The 15,210-nt window shown below is 46.6% G+C and overlaps 1 protein-coding gene across 4 annotated transcripts in view; it reads left to right on the top strand.

Annotated features, from left to right (window-relative positions):
* The first annotated feature begins 1,235 nt into the window (after positions 1 to 1,235).
* Positions 1,236 to 15,210, top strand: part of ALDH3A2 (aldehyde dehydrogenase 3 family member A2) — a 42,458-nt gene continuing 28,483 nt past the window's right edge. Inside the window, exons 1-6 of one of the 4 annotated variants that reach the window (XM_053568611.1) lie at positions 1,236 to 1,433; positions 2,276 to 2,434; positions 5,185 to 5,416; positions 6,411 to 6,496; positions 11,207 to 11,415; positions 13,323 to 13,440. In XM_053568611.1, the coding sequence (XP_053424586.1) occupies positions 2,282 to 2,434; positions 5,185 to 5,416; positions 6,411 to 6,496; positions 11,207 to 11,415; positions 13,323 to 13,440 (798 nt within the window). In that variant the 5' untranslated portion in view covers positions 1,236 to 1,433; positions 2,276 to 2,281. Of the gene's footprint in view, positions 1,434 to 2,093; positions 2,180 to 2,275; positions 2,435 to 5,184; positions 5,417 to 6,410; positions 6,497 to 11,206; positions 11,416 to 13,322; positions 13,441 to 15,210 lie in introns of those variants that run through there. The other 3 variants (XM_053568609.1, XM_053568612.1, XM_053568610.1) reach the window with 3 other exon arrangements.

Below are 15,210 nucleotides of genomic sequence, written 5' to 3'. Positions count from 1 at the left end.
ACACCTGTAGTCCCAGCTACCTGGGAGACTGAGGCAAAAAAGGATTGTTCAAGTCCTGGAGTTTGAAGTTGCTGTGAACTATGATGCCACAGCACTCATACCCAGAGCGACAAAAAAGAAAAGAAAAAAATGAATAATAGATTCTCACAAAAAAGAAAAAAAAAGAATAATAGATTCAAATAGATGGGGTGATATCATAGATCAGAAGCTGCTAAAAATACCCACGGGATTGCACCAGTTCCTGTGCCATTTGGAGACACTGTGATAATCATCCTCTATCTACTAGAGAGGTGCCCTTTTGACCAAGGAAAGAACTTTTGGAGTTAAAATGATCTGTCCTTCACTTCCACTATAGAAATGGCCAGCAGCAGGGCAGCGCCTGTGGCTCAGTTAGTGGGGCGCCCGCCCCATGTACCAAGGGTGGCGGGTTCAAGCCCGGCCCTGGCCAAACTCCAACCAAAAAAAAAAAAAAAAAAAAAAAATGGCCAGCAGCTGCCACACTACTGAATCCAGAAGCAGAAAGTTGCCCTTCTCCTTCTAATTTCCTGGTACTGCCTCCTAAGGGCAGAACTTCAGGGGAAGCCAGCTGACACGAGAGCCTGGGAAAACGTGGCTTACACACGCGGGGCCTCTGCAGTCGAGTATAAAAAGGCAAGTGTGGACCTGAGAAATAACAGATCTAAGATCCCCGCAGAGTCAAGAACAGAAGCAGGCAGGGAGACCACGGCTTTTGCAGCGGTTAGTATATAGTTCAAAGGAAAATTTGGTTTGAAGGGTGGAAGTGGTTGGATTTAATATGTATTTGAAAATACAGTGAAAGAATCGTCAAGGATGATTCCAAGGACTTCGGTCCCAGTTTTCAAAACAAGAAACACCGGAGGAGGTATGCATTGTGCGTGTCTATTGGTGGAGAATAAATCAAAAGCTTTCCTTACAGCTCACTTTAAGATTCTTAATACCTATTCAAATCGAGATGAATAAGATTGTAATTAGATACACTCTTTGGAGTTTAGAGGAAAGGTTGGGATTTTTTTTTTTTTTCAGTTTCTGGCCGGGGCTGGGTTTGAACCCACCACCTCCGGGTATATGGGGCCGGCGTCCTACTCCTTGAGCCACAGGCACCGCCTGGGATTAGAGGCTTCTCTCCCCACCATGCACAGGATCGGATGAGGGAGTGACCGAGGAGACCTCAACGCTTTTAGAGGTCAGAAAGGGACAACGATCCAGCAAAGGAAAACCAGAGGACTTGGCCAGTGAGCTCAAAGGAAAGCCAGAAGACTGCAGGGAAATGGAATAGAAAAGAAAGCGTCTCTATAAGATGGGAACGTTTGGCTGTATCAACTGTTGCTGAGTAGAGGCAAACGAGAGCCGCGATCGGCCGGCGCACCAGCTCCTGGCCGCCAGGAGGAAACCCCGAGCGGAGCACGGCCCAGGTCTGCTCCAACCGGGAGAGGAAGGATGGCGTGGCAGCCAGCGGCCGAAATGCGGCCGGGGCGGGGAGAAGGATGGGCTGTGGTAATGTTTGTGCACTACTGGACATAATCACTGTCCCGGCGTCCCGCCCTGGAGGTGCCGCCCTGCCGCGCTAGGCGGAGGCAGCCAAGCCCCAGGGCGGCGGCGGGGGCGGCGGGAGCTGAGGCTGCGCCGGGCTCCGCGCCCGCCCTGCACAGCCCCGCAGAGGCCCGGCCCGGGTCGCCGGCGCGTTCGGTGGCGCCAGGCCTCCCGACTCCGCCCCTTCGGCCGCATCTGAAGAGTCACGAAATGGAGGAGAAAGGGAAACCGGCGCCCCGTGCGTGGGCTGCGTTCCGGCGGTGTCGCGGCGCTTCCTGCCGCGCGCGTCGCAGCCGCTCGTGCTCCGCGCCTCATCCCCCTTCTCGCGACTCCTTCTCGCTTCCGAAGCCGCCCGGGCCCCTCCAGGCGCACCACCGGCTCCCTGGCGCGGCCGCGCGGGGCCACAAACCCCACTCCCCGCGAGCCAGCCGCTGTCGGAGCCCGGGGAGTGGGCGGAGGCCGGGCAGGCGTCCGGTCCGCGGCGGTCACGTGGGCCGCGCGGGCCAATAGGTGCGCGGCTCCCGGGTGAGCCCAGCCCCGCGGAGGCGCGGTCCGGCATTTGGACAGGGTGGGCGCCGGGGTAGCTGCGGAACGTGCTGTCCGGTGGGGTATCGCGGTGAGGCTGGAGGTTTGCTCGGAAGGAGGGAGGGAGATTCGCGGTGGCGGACCGCCGGCGTCTGAGACCCCGCCCGCAGCAGCCCCTAGACCTCTCTCTTCTCTGCAGGAGGCCATGGAGCGCGAAGTGCAGCGGGTTCGCCAGGCGTTCCGGTCCGGCCGGTCGCGACCCCTGCGGTTCCGGCTGCAGCAGCTCGAGGCCCTGCGGAGGATGGTGCTGGAGCGCGAGAAGGACATCCTGGCGGCCATCGGCGCCGACCTGTGCAAGGTACTCTCGCCGGCGCCCCGCCTCACCCCTCGGGAGGCGAAGTCCGCTGGAGCCTTTGCTTAAAAAAATTAAAACATTTCTAGTTACTCAAGCACTGTGGAAGTTTGATCTGCAGGAGTGCGGATGAAGTCCGGCGGCCCGGGTAAAGCAGGAGTTCCCCGAGTTCCCGGCCCCCCAGCCTCGCTTGGCAGAGCCAGCCCCCGGGGCGTGACCTCGCGCACGCATTCGAAGTGCCTGTGTTACCTACCTGTGGCGTTCCTTTTCTGCGAATTGCTGTTTATATTCTTACCCATTTTTCTTTTCCATTTTTGCATTTAAGGTCTATTTCCTTATGAGTTTTAGTAATTCTTGTGTATTTTGGACTTGTCAACCTGAAGCATTGCAGGCTTTTTTCTATGTCTGTTTCTTTTAACTTTGTTTTCTTTCATAGGCAGCGTTGTTTTGTGTGAGTATATCGTTCCTATTTTCCTTCACGACTGTGCATTGTGAGGTCAGCGCTCCTCAAAGTTTAGTGCAGTGACAATCACCTGGTGATCTTGTTAAAATGTAAATTATGGTTCTAGTAGGTTTGTAGGTGGGGTCTAAGAGTCCTTTCCTTTTTTGTTTTTTTTTGAGACGGAGGGTCACTCAGTCCCCCTGGAGTAGAGTGCCATGGTGTCATAGATCACAGCAACCTCAAACTCTCCGGCTCAGTAATCTTGTCTCAGCCTCCCAAGTAGCTGGGACTACAGGCGCCTGCCACAAGATTAGCCACACTTGGTCAGGCTGGTCTGGAACCCGTGAGCTCAGGCAATATACCAGCCTTGGCCTCCCAGAGTGCTAGGATTACAGGCGTGAGCCACTGAGGCAGGCGGAGATTCCAAGTTTCTAACAAAGTCTCAGGTCTTTTGAAAACATGCTTTGAGTAGGAAGGTTTAAAGAAGTGTTAGGGTATACATATATTCCTCTAGATTTCTAATAATACTGCTATCATCTTGTTATTACTTCTTGTCACATTTCAGGTATAGCAAGGATTTGCTGTGACTTGTTCCCTTCCTCCCATGCCCCCAAGAAAAGATTATTTCAAGAAGTAGTAAAGGCAGTAGCAGTACCAATAGTTAACTATAAAATTTCTTTTGGCTTGGCGCCTGTAGCTCAGTGGCTAGGGCGCCAGTCACATACACCGGAGCTGGTGGGTTGGAACCCAGCTGGGGCCAAACAACAATGCCAGTTACAACAAAAGAATAGCCAGGGATTGTGGCGGGTGCGTGTAGTCCCAGCTGCTGGAAGGCTGAGGCAAGAGAATCGCTTAAGCCCAAGAGTTTGAGGTTGCTGTGAGCTGTGATGCCACTGCACTTTACAGAGGGCGACTTAGTGAGACTCTGTCCCCCCAAAAAAGAAAACAAATTTAGAGTACTTTTGGTGGAGAGGGGCTATGATATTAAATAAACAAGACAGGATAATTAAGATTCATAATGTCTGTAGATCACTTATTCGTTCTACAAGAATCCAGTAAGTATATGTATATTTAGGATTGTTAAAGAAATACGATAAGTTCCTGGCCCATGAGGGTTTTAAACTTGGTTGGAAGACAGAACATATACAGGTAAAATTTGAGTATAGTATTATAAAGTGTTAAGATATGGGTCAAAAGCATGATTGTTATGGTATATAAAGTGTGATCAGGGCAGGCCATTATTAATCACAGAAGTCTTCCTGAAGGAGGTAACTTTAAGCCTGATTTTTTTTTTTTTTTTTTTTTTGTAGAGACAGAGTCTCACTTTATGGCCCTCGGTAGAGTGCCATGGCCTCACACAGCTCACAGCAACCTCCAACTCCTGGGCTTAAGTGATTCTCTTGCCTCAGCCTCCCAAGCAGCTGGGACTACAGGCACCCGCCACAACGCCCGGCTATTTTTTGGTTGCAGTTTGGCCGGGGCCGGGTTTGAACCTGCCACCCTCGGTATATGGGGCCAGCGCCTTACCGACTGAGCCACAGGCGCCGCCCTTAAGCCTGATTTTTATAAGGTGTGGATCAGCAGAGAAGAATTTATAGGCACTGAATACAGTAGAACCTCCATAATGGAGCACCTCCCTTTACTGACCTACTCCTTAAGTTGACCTAATTTTCACAGACCAGACATGCACCACATGTATGTATCAGCACAGTAGGCCTCTGTATACTGACCACCTGTGTATGTTGACCAGTTTTTTATAGTTCCTTGGGTGGTCAACTTACAGACGTCTACTGTATTGTATAAGAGGGAGTTAGCAAGTCCTTCTTAAGGGTGTGGAGGGTGCAAAAGGAAAGATGGCAAACAAGTGACTTTGATAATGCCAGTGGTTGTCACTGTAGGTGCACTTGACTTGAGGTTTTTTTGTTTGTTTGTTTGTTTGTTACAGAGTCTGAAGCTGTTGCCCTGGGTAGAGTCATGTGGTGTCACAGCTCACAGCAACCTCAAACTCTTGGGCTTAAGGTTCTCTTGCATCAGCCTCCTAAGTAGCTGGGACTAAAGGCACCCGCCATAACGCCCAGCTATTTTTGTTGTTGTTGTTGCCATTGTTGTTTTAGTTGGCCTGGGCTGGGTTTGAACCTGCCAGCCTCAGTGTATGTGGACTGAGTGTATGTGGACTTTTAGACCCCACCTACAAACCTACAAACCTGCGAGCCTCAGGCCTACTATGGCGCCGCCCTGACCTGAGGTTTTTGACTTTCAGGGCCAAGGGTATCATACTCATTGTGTAAAGTCAACTGTGATTCTCTTATAACAGAGTGAATTCAATGCATACAGTCAGGAAGTCATTACTGTCCTTGGGGAAATTGATCTTATGCTGGAGAATCTTCCTGAATGGATTACTGCTAAACCGGTTAAGAAAAACCTGCTCACCATGCTAGATGAGGCCTATGTTCAGCCACAGCCTCTAGGAGTGGTACTAATTATTGGAGCTTGGAACTACCCCTTTGTTCTCACCCTTCACCCACTGGTAGGAGCCATTGCTGCAGGTATGGTGCCAGCTTATGTCTTTATGCTTTTTTGGAGGGATTATTCTCTCATATTGGTTATAAATAAAGGATAGTAGCTAATTAAACACATTTACTTTTGTGGTTTGCCTTGGTTTACACTAGCAGCGTGTTGAGAATTTATAAATATATATAGATTAAATGGGCTGCTGGGGATATTGGCACCTGTGGAATGCACCTCTGAGGGTGTAAAGGCATCCAAGTCAACTGGCCCTGGAGTTTGGAGTCATGCATCCACATTCTAATGTGGTTTCAGTTGCTGGCTCTGGCCTTGGATGAACCATTTAGTTCTGTCTGACTAGTTTCTTCATTCAAATCAAGGCTATGATAATAGTGCTTGCGTGGGTATATAGCAAATGCCTAGAGATTACTTTGTGGGATTCGGATCAAAAGCTCTTTATGACATGGCTTGTTTGCCCAGTAATTCCAGGACAGAGGGGAAAATCTTAAGGGCAGAACTGGGAGAAAAGTGACAGAAAACCGAGGAGTGGGAAAGGCTGACAGAAGCCTATTTCCAGTGACCTGAAAATAATGACAACTAATGAGTTAGAATTTGAGGAAAGTGAGATGAGCTCATTAAGAGCAGAATTAAGAGGCTCAGTCCCTGTAGCTCAAGCAGCTAAGGCATCAGCCACCTATAGCTACGGGTTCGAATCTAGCCTGAGCCTGCCAAACAATAATGATAACTACAACCAAAAAAAAAAAAAAATAGTGGCATTGTTGCAGGCGCCTGTAGTTGTAGTCCCAGCTACTTGGGAGGCTGAGGCATGAGAATCGCTTGAGCCCAGGTACCACAGCACTCTACCCAGGGCGATAGCTTGAGGCTCTGTCTCAAAAAAAAAAAAAAAGAGCAGAATTAAGAGCTGCAGAAATAATTGCAATACCTAGCCTGTACTTTCCACATGAATACCATTTTGGTAGCTGTTAAATGTACTCAAGTATTAGATGACACTGTTCTACTTTTTACTTTGTTTAGGAAATGCTGTGATTATCAAGCCTTCTGAATTAAGTGAAAATACAGCCACGATCTTGGCAAAGCTCCTCCCTCAATATTTAGACCAGGTAAGAATGTCTTGACCCATCTTTAATATAATCTATTAATTGTGGAAAACACACATTGATTTTCCTGCCCGTGCATGTCATTGCTGGCTGGGGATCTGATTGCTGTTTCCTTAAGCCTCTGACAACTGGCTTAGAAAAGTTGTTCCAAAAAGTGGAATAACCCATCTATTGTGGTTACACAGTATATTTAGACCTGTGGCTTTATAGGTACTCTGCTATTTACAGATCCTTTTCTACAGTTTGGCATTTTGGATTAATCCTTGTTTGAGCTGACATATTTTTAGGTATATTCATTTAGTGGATTATTTAATGAGGACTGGTATTATGCCGAGTGCTGGCATAGTTTTTTTATTGACCATCTCTTTTGTCCTAACGGAATATAATTTTGTATGATTATGTAAGAGTATAACTTTATTTTTTTAAGAGTACAACTTTTTTTTTTTTTTTTCTTTTTTTTTTGTAGAGACAGAGTCTCACTTTATGGCCCTCGGTAGAGTACCATGGCATCACACAGCTCACAGCAACCTCCAACTCCTGGGCTTAAGGGATTCTCTTGCCTCAGCCTCCCGAGTAGCTGGGACTACAGGCGCCCGCCACAACGCCCAGCTATTTTTTGGTTGCAGTTCAGCCGGGGCCGGGTTTGAACCCGCCACCCTCGGTATATGGGGCCGGCACCTTACCAACTGAGCCACAGGCACCGCCCAAGAGTACAACTTTTAAAAAGGACATGTTTATAGCATGAAAACTACAAAAAGAAAGTGATCTCTGGGGCGGCACCTATAGCTCAGTGATTAGGGCACCGGCCCCATATACTGATGGTGGTGGGTTCAAACCCGGCCCCAGTTAAACTGCAACAAAAAAATAGCCAGGCATTGTGGTGGGTATCTGTGGTCCCAGCTACTTGGGAGGCTGAGGCAAGAGAATTGCCTAAGCCCAAGAGCTGCAGGTTGCTGTGAGCTATAATGCCACAGCACTCTACGAGTGTCTCTTAAAAAAAAAAACAAAAAACAGAAGAAGAAGAAAATGATATCTGGAACCAGAGGGTGGATCCTCACTCTTGGGTTAAAGTTTTCTGGCATTTAAGAGTATCAAAAGCTGAATGAAGAAAATGATCTCAGGGCGGTGCCTGTGCAAGGAGTAGGGTGCCGGCCCCATATACCAGAGGTGGTGGGTTCAAACCCAGCCCCAGCCAAAAACTACAAAAAAGAAAATGATCTTAGTATGGGGTAGTTCATCTCTCTGTCTGAATCAGGTTCTCGTGGTCTCCTAGGGGGGATGTTTATGATGCTCCTGTGAAATCAGGACTGCTGCATTCTATATACAGTTGCTACTAAGATGCTGGCTTGTAGATCTCTAGGCATTTGCTATACACCCAAACTACCATTACTCCCATAGCCTTGGGAGTAATGAACATGAACAAACTAGTCAGACAGAACCAAATGGTTCATCCAAGGCCAGAGACAGCAACTGAAACCCCATTAGAATGTGGATGTACAAGGTGGTACCCATAACTCAGTGGGTAGGGCGCCAGCCACATACACTGAGGCTGGCAGGTTCAAACTCAAACCGGGCTGGCTAAAACAACAATGGTAACTGTAACAACAAAAAAATAGCCAGGTTTTGTGGGGGGGCGCCTGTAGTCCCAGCTGCTTGGGAGGCTGAGGCAAGAGAATCAGGAGTTCGAGTTGCTGTGAGCTGTGATGCTATGGCACTCTACTGAGGTCTATGGCTTGAGACTCTGTTAAAAAAAAAAAAAGAAAAATGCGGATGCGTGACTCCAAACTCCAGGGCCTGTTGACTTGGATGCCTTTATACCCTCACAGGTGCATTCCACAGATGTAAATCTCCCCAGCAGCCCTTTTAAACTGTATATTTTATTTATTTGTTTATTTATTTTGAGACAGTCTCGCTGTGTCACCCTCAGTAGAGTGCTATGACGTCACAGCTCACGCCAACCTCAGACTCTTGGGCTTAAATGATTCTCTTGCCTCAGCCTCCCAAGTAGGTGGGACTACAGGAGATATATATATATATATATATATATATATATATCCACAACACCTGGAGATATATATATATAGTTGTTTTTGTGTGTGTGTGTGTGTGTGTGCAGTTGTCATTGTTTTAGCTGGTCTGGGCTGAGTTCAAACCTGCCAGCCTCAGTGTATGGCCAGCACCCTACCCACTGAGCTAGGGGTACCACTTAAAGTATCTATATTTTAAATCTTTAAATCTTCATTTAGCTTTCATTGAAAGATAGCTTTAAAATGTTTTACCTGGGGTGGTGCCTGTGGCTCAAGGAGTAGGGTGCTGGTCCCATATGCCAGAGGTGGCGGGTTCAAACCTAGCCCCGGCCAAAATAAAAAAAAAAAAAAAAAAAGTTTTACCTGTATTGAGCACATTAATTTGTAATGGCGTTGGGGCCAACTCTAGCTCTCAGAGTAATATTGTCTTTGTTGTTTCATCACTGTTATGGCAGCCTGCAGAACAATTTTGTTGTAATACTCAAAAGGATGAAATGGAAAATGCTGAGTGGAACCACAAGATGCAGGTTGAAGGTTCTTCTTTGCCCCTCCCGTGGGCTAACTAAATTCTTCAGTAGCTGACTCTGCTTCAGTTAGCATGTTGGGGTATCAATAACATGCTACATAAATTAAGCGATAGAAAAGTAAAAACTGGAAACATTTGTTGGGCTGCTAAATTATGAAGTAAATAAGAACTAACTAGCCTTGAAACAAGATCTACAAGCCAGCCTTTACTTCATACTCACACCTAAGAATTTTTTTATTTTTATTTTATTTTATTTATTTATTTTTTTGAGACAGTCTCAAGCTGTCACCTTATATAGAGTGCTATGGTATCATAGTTCACGGCAACCTCCAACTCTTGGGCTCAAGCAATCCTCTTGCCTCAGTTTTTCTATTTTTAGTAGAGACAGGGTCTTTGCTCAGATTGGTCTTGAACTTGTGAGCTCAAGCAATCCACACGCCTCGGCCTCCCAGAGTGTTAGGATTACATGTGTGAGCCACTGCGCCAGGCCAGTTAAGAGTCTTTTTAAAATCTCCCTCTTTTTTTTTTTTTTTTTTTTTTTTAAAGAGACAGACTCTTGCTTTGTCGCCCTTGGTAGAGTACCATGGCGTCACAGCTCACAACAACCTCCAGCTCTTGGGCTTAGGCTATTCTCTTGCCTCAGTCTCCCAGGTAGCTGGGACTATGCCCAGCTATTTTTTTGTTGAAGTTTGGCCAGGGCCAGGTTCGAAACCTCTCCTCCAGGTATAAGGAGAGCCATAGGGGCCACCCTCTCCCTCCTCCCTCTGTCTTTCTTTCTTGCCATCCGTTCTCTGTCATTAACTTTCCATGCTGTTGTGTCCAAGGTATTCTCTCTTTTGGAATGGCTGTTAATAACAATATAGGCTCGGCACCTGGAGCTCAAGCAGCTAAGGCGCCAGCCGCATACACCTGAGCTGGCGGGTTAGAATCCAGCCTGAGCTTGCCAAACAACAGTGACAACTATAACCAAAAAATAGCTGCATGTTGTGGCGGGCGCCTATAGTCCCAGCTGCTTGGGAGACTGAGGCAAGAGAATTGCTTGAGCCCAGGAGTTAGAGGTTGCTGTGAGCTGTGACGCTACGGCACTCTACCCAGGGCGACAGCTTGAGGCTTTGTCTCAAAAATAATAATAATAATATTGGGTGGTGTCTGTGGCTCAGTGAGTAGGGTGCCGGCCCCGTATACCAGGGTGGCAGGTTCAAACCTCGCCCTGGCTAAAATGCAACAAAAAATAGCTGGGCGAGGCGGTGCCTGTGGCTCAAAGGAGTAGGGCACCGGCCCCATATACCAGAGGTGGCGGTTCAAACCCAGCCCTGGCCAAAAAAAAAAAACTGCAAAAAGAAAAATAGCTGGGCATTGTGGTGGGCGCGCATAGTCCCAGCTACTCCAGAGGCTGAGGCAAGAGAATCGCTTAAGCCCAGGAGCTGGAGGTTGCTGTGAGCTGTGACGCCATAGCACTCTACTGAGGGCGACAAAGTGAGACTCTGTCTCTAAAAAAAATAATATCCTAATATATATCAGGGTCCACAGAAGCTATGTGAATTCTTCTAATAACAGATGTATCTCCAATTCAAAGTGGGTCCTCTCAGGTACCATGCCCTGTATACCTTTCATTTAGCATTCCACAGCTAAGCCCTCCTGTGTTGTGTGGAGAGAGAACATTCAGATTAAAACATGCAGCTGGGACTTGTCCTGTGACAGGACAATAGCTACAGTCTCACCAGAATCCTTTGTTCAGCTCCCACAAACACACTTACCTCTATCTCATGCATTTCCTGGGTCAAATCCAAGCATTTGTTCTCTTCTGTGCCTTCACTGCTGCGCTCACACAGAAAACATTAGACTTTTTGGGTTGGTTTCACATATACTGGTGTTCTCGGTCAGCTCTCTCACCCGTCACAGGGACAGGTCTTGCATTCTTCCGATTTTACTGAACATTACATGTTTAAGAAATTGCTGATGTTAGATAGTACGCTGTTTCCCCGAAAATAAGACAGTGTCGTATTTTAAGGTGTGCTCCCAAAGATGCGCTAGGTCTTATTTTCAGGGGACGTCTTATCTTTCCTGTAAGTAGGTCTTATTTTCGGAGGATGTTTTATTTTCGGGGAAACAGGGTAGGATGAATTTGGCAATGCAAAGCTTCGTTTCCCTTTCCTGGAGGACCTGTATGTTGTTATGAATGGTGGTGTGAAAGAAACCACAGAGCTTCTGAAGCAGCGATTTGACCACATTCTCTACACGGGAAGCACTGCAGTTGGAAAAATTGTCATGGAAGCTGCTGCCAAGCATCTGACCCCTGTGACTCTTGAACTGGGAGGGAAAAGTCCATGTTACATTGATAAAGACTGCGACCTGGACGTTGCTTGCAGGTGAGACTGGTTCTCTAGTTTCCGAGGTTTTCCCGGCAGAGTAGAGGCTTTTCCTCATAGGTTAGTGTTATCCTTTGCACTGTAACCCCATAGCTTCTGGCTCTAAGATGCACCACTAAGCTTGGCGTCTTCCAGAGTAACAGAGTCTTTCACAAACTGTCTCTTGATGTGGTTAGAAATGATGAGCCATAGGTCCTAACACACTGTCGTTGTCCTTAGGAATTTTGAAAAAGTTCTTTCTTAGGATTACAGCTAGATCTAGCAAGAAATTTTAATATTCTGCCAGCCAATGATCTATGACACAGATAATCTCAAGTATGGTGTACGCCTAATAGAATCTTTAAATTTCCATTTGAAAAGGTATTACTTGGGCGGCGCCTGTGGCTCAGTGAGTAGGGCGCCGGCCCCATGTGCTGAGGGTGGCGGGTTCAAACTGCAACAAAGAAAATAGCCGGGCATTGTGGCGGGCGTCTGTAGTCCCAGCTGCTCGGGAGGCTGAGGCAAGAGAATCGCATAAGCCCAAGAGTTAGAGGTTGCTGTGAGCCGTGTGACGCCACGGCACTCTACCCGAGGGCGGTACAGTGAGACTCTGTCTCTACAAAAAAAAAAAAAAGGTATTACTTTGATCTCTTACCTGAGATCCTTTGTTAACAAAACTAGTATTACTCACCTCTGAATAGCATCTGGAAATTAGAAAATAGTTTCAGGTTCTCGGGCGGCACCTGTGGCTCAAGGAGTAGGGCGTCGCTCCCATATGCCCGAGGTGGCGGGTTCAAACCCAGCCCCAGCCAAAAAGAAAATAGTTTCAGGTTCTCTTTGCTGAATCAGGTTTAGCTACTAAGAAATGCCAAAACAGAACTGGGTAATGTGGTTTTCTGTCCCCTTTGGAAATGGCTTCTAAGAGGAGCCTGGGGAGTTAGTTAAGTCAGGGTTCCAGCTTGGCTTTGTAGTAGAAGTCCAGGTGCAAGAACAAGATACCCTGGGTTAGTGAATGTTCAGGTTATGCCTGTGCAAGGGAGAGGTTTTCACGGTGGGAGGGGCTCTACACAGAGTGGGTGTGCTTTGTATCTGAATACGTTGCCAGTGGAAATAACGCCATAGCCAGGAGAGGTAGAGTCTGTGCTGCACTCCTCTCATCTAGGATGGTTTTTGGCTGGAGTGGGAGAGGTAAAGGGGTGTTGAGAGGCTGTTTTTCCTCTTTTCCTGTAGTAGATAGTGACCTTACTAATTATCAAGTACTGTTTTCCAGGAGTTGGCTTGAGATCTTTGGTGCTAAACAAAAAAGGAATATAAATAGCATCTAAAACTTGACTAAATGTTAGACCACAACAGTGAGATCTTTGGTGCTATTTAGAATGTTCTATCTCAGTTGGAAAATGCATTGTAAGTTCCAACCAACTGATTTAGGAATGTGTTATTAATTTATTTTAATTAATTAATTAATTAATTTTTTTGAGACAGAGTCTCACTTTGTCGCCCTTAGTAGAGTGCGTGGCGTCACAGCTCACAGCAACCTCCAACTCTTGGGCTTAAGCGATTCTTTTGCCTTAGCCTCCCAAGTAGCCCAGCCCACCTATAATCCCAACTATAGGTGCCTACCTCAACGCCCAGCTATTTTTACTTTCTCGTTGTAGTTGTCATTGTTTGGCAAGCCCAGGCTGGATTTGAACCCACTGGCTCTGGTGTACGTGGCTGGCGCCCTAGCTGCTGAGCCGCAGGGCTGAGCCAGAGTTTTTTATTTTTTATAAAGATTACCAAGTAAATACATGAATCTATTTTAGTTACAAAACATTCAAACAAGATAAAAACATTAGACTTTCTGGGTTGGTTTCACATAGACTGTATTTCACATGTTATAAGTGAATATTTGACTAAATTGTATAGCTATTCTGGGTTTTTCTGCTCAGACGCATAACCTGGGGAAAGTACATGAATTGTGGCCAAACCTGCATTGCTCCCGACTATATTCTCTGTGAAGCATTCCTCCAGAATCAAATCGTGCAGAAGATAAAGGAAACTCTGAAGGTTTGTGTTCAATACATCGGACTCCATTGATTTCAGTAAGATAATGAGTCCCATTCACCGTCTGCAGGCAGCATTTCCTCCCCCAGGAAAATTCCAGTAGTGTATGTGACTGAATTAACTTACTGGCTAATTGAAAATGTTCTGGGTACCATTTGTAGAATATCTGCTGGGAGCAAGATTAAGTATCTGCTTGGCGATATGTTGGTAATCAGTTGTGGTATATTTTTAAAAGTTAAATAACTGTGTGCCTGTGGTTTTGAGGGAGTATTATCAGTCCTTAAGTATAATCTTGGACCCTTTGGCATATATTGGCCATTGCTGATTAAGGTTATCAGTTCTTGTATATGTAGAGGTCCTGGGATGGCCAGTAGTTTGGAGAAGTGAAATAACTACTAATGTTGTATGCTTTATGTGGTTGTCAGTCTTTTGGAGTGTTCAAAATAAAGATCTGCTGTGAGGAAACCAAGGAAGGCTATGGGGCAGGGTCTTAGGCCAAGACTTGAAGGAAATGGAGGACTTATATTGGTGGAAAGGAACGAGTTCAGTGATGGGAGGGGGCCGCTACCTTCCAGGTGAAAGAGAAGTTCAGTTGGGGTGGGGGAATCACTACCCTCCAGGTGAAAGAGATTATTGGGATAGTCATTCACTCAACAGATGTCAGTTGAGCACTAAAAGGAAGGATCAAGAATACCACAGAGTAGGGGCAGTGCCTGTCACTCAGTGGGTACGGTGCTGGCCCCATATACCAAGGTGGCAGGTGCCTGTAGTCCCAGCTATTCAGGAGGCTGAGGCAAAAGAATCACCTAAGTCCAGGAGTTGGAGGTTGCTGTGAGCTGTGTGAGGCCACGGCACTCTACCGAGGGCAACAAAGTGAGACGCTGTCTCTACAAAAAAAAAAAAAAAAAGAATACCAGAGAGTAATGTATATGATCAGAAAATGAAAATTGTGTGCTAGGAATTTTAGGAAGATAATTCACAATGGTTCTGGACAGAGTAACTAGGGAGGAGGTGCTAAGTAGGGTCTTGATGTGGGTATTGCATATTAATGGTACGACTGCAGATAGATCCAGATGAGTGAGGAGGATGCAAAGAGGTGGCCAGATTCAGGCGTGGGATTGGAAGAGAGCATGGATAAAGATACTCGTGACATTGAAGATACCCACGAATGGAAGTTCTTAGTTGAGCATAGTGATTAATTCGGTTTCAAAAGAATAAGGCCCTTCTGCCTTCCTTTAATGCATTTATACCCTAACACAGTAGTTCTTTTTTTTTTTTTTTGAGACAGAGTCTTAAGTTGTTGCCCTCAGTAGAGTGCCCAGGTGTCACAGCTCACAGCAAGCTCCAACTCCTGAGCTTAAGCTATTCTTCTGCCTCAGCCTCCCAAGCAGCTGGGACTACAGGCCCCTGCTACAACACCCGGCTATTTTTGTTCTTGTTGTTGCAGTTGTCATTGCTGTTTAGCTGGCCAGGGCCGGGTTCAAACCCACCTGCCTCAGTCTATGTGGCTGGCGCCCTAACCATTGAGCTATCGGCACTGCCCAGCACAGTGGTTCTTAACTGAGCTACTTGTTGAAATCACTAGGGAGCCATTAAAAGTAAATTTCCTGTCTTTTCCCTCTAAAGATTCTGTTTTTTTCTTTTTCTTTTTTCTTTTTTTTGTTGAGACAGAGTTTCACTATGTCGCCCTCAGTAGAGTACTGCGGCGTCATAGCTCACAGCAACCTCAAACTCTTGGGCTTAAGCGATTCTCTTGCCTCCCAAGTAGTTGGG

Source organism: Nycticebus coucang, chromosome 18 (assembly GCF_027406575.1).
Source record: "Nycticebus coucang isolate mNycCou1 chromosome 18, mNycCou1.pri, whole genome shotgun sequence".
In the NCBI taxonomy this organism is placed as follows: domain Eukaryota; kingdom Metazoa; phylum Chordata; class Mammalia; order Primates; family Lorisidae; genus Nycticebus; species Nycticebus coucang.
This window is presented reverse-complemented; position numbering and strand designations above follow the sequence as displayed.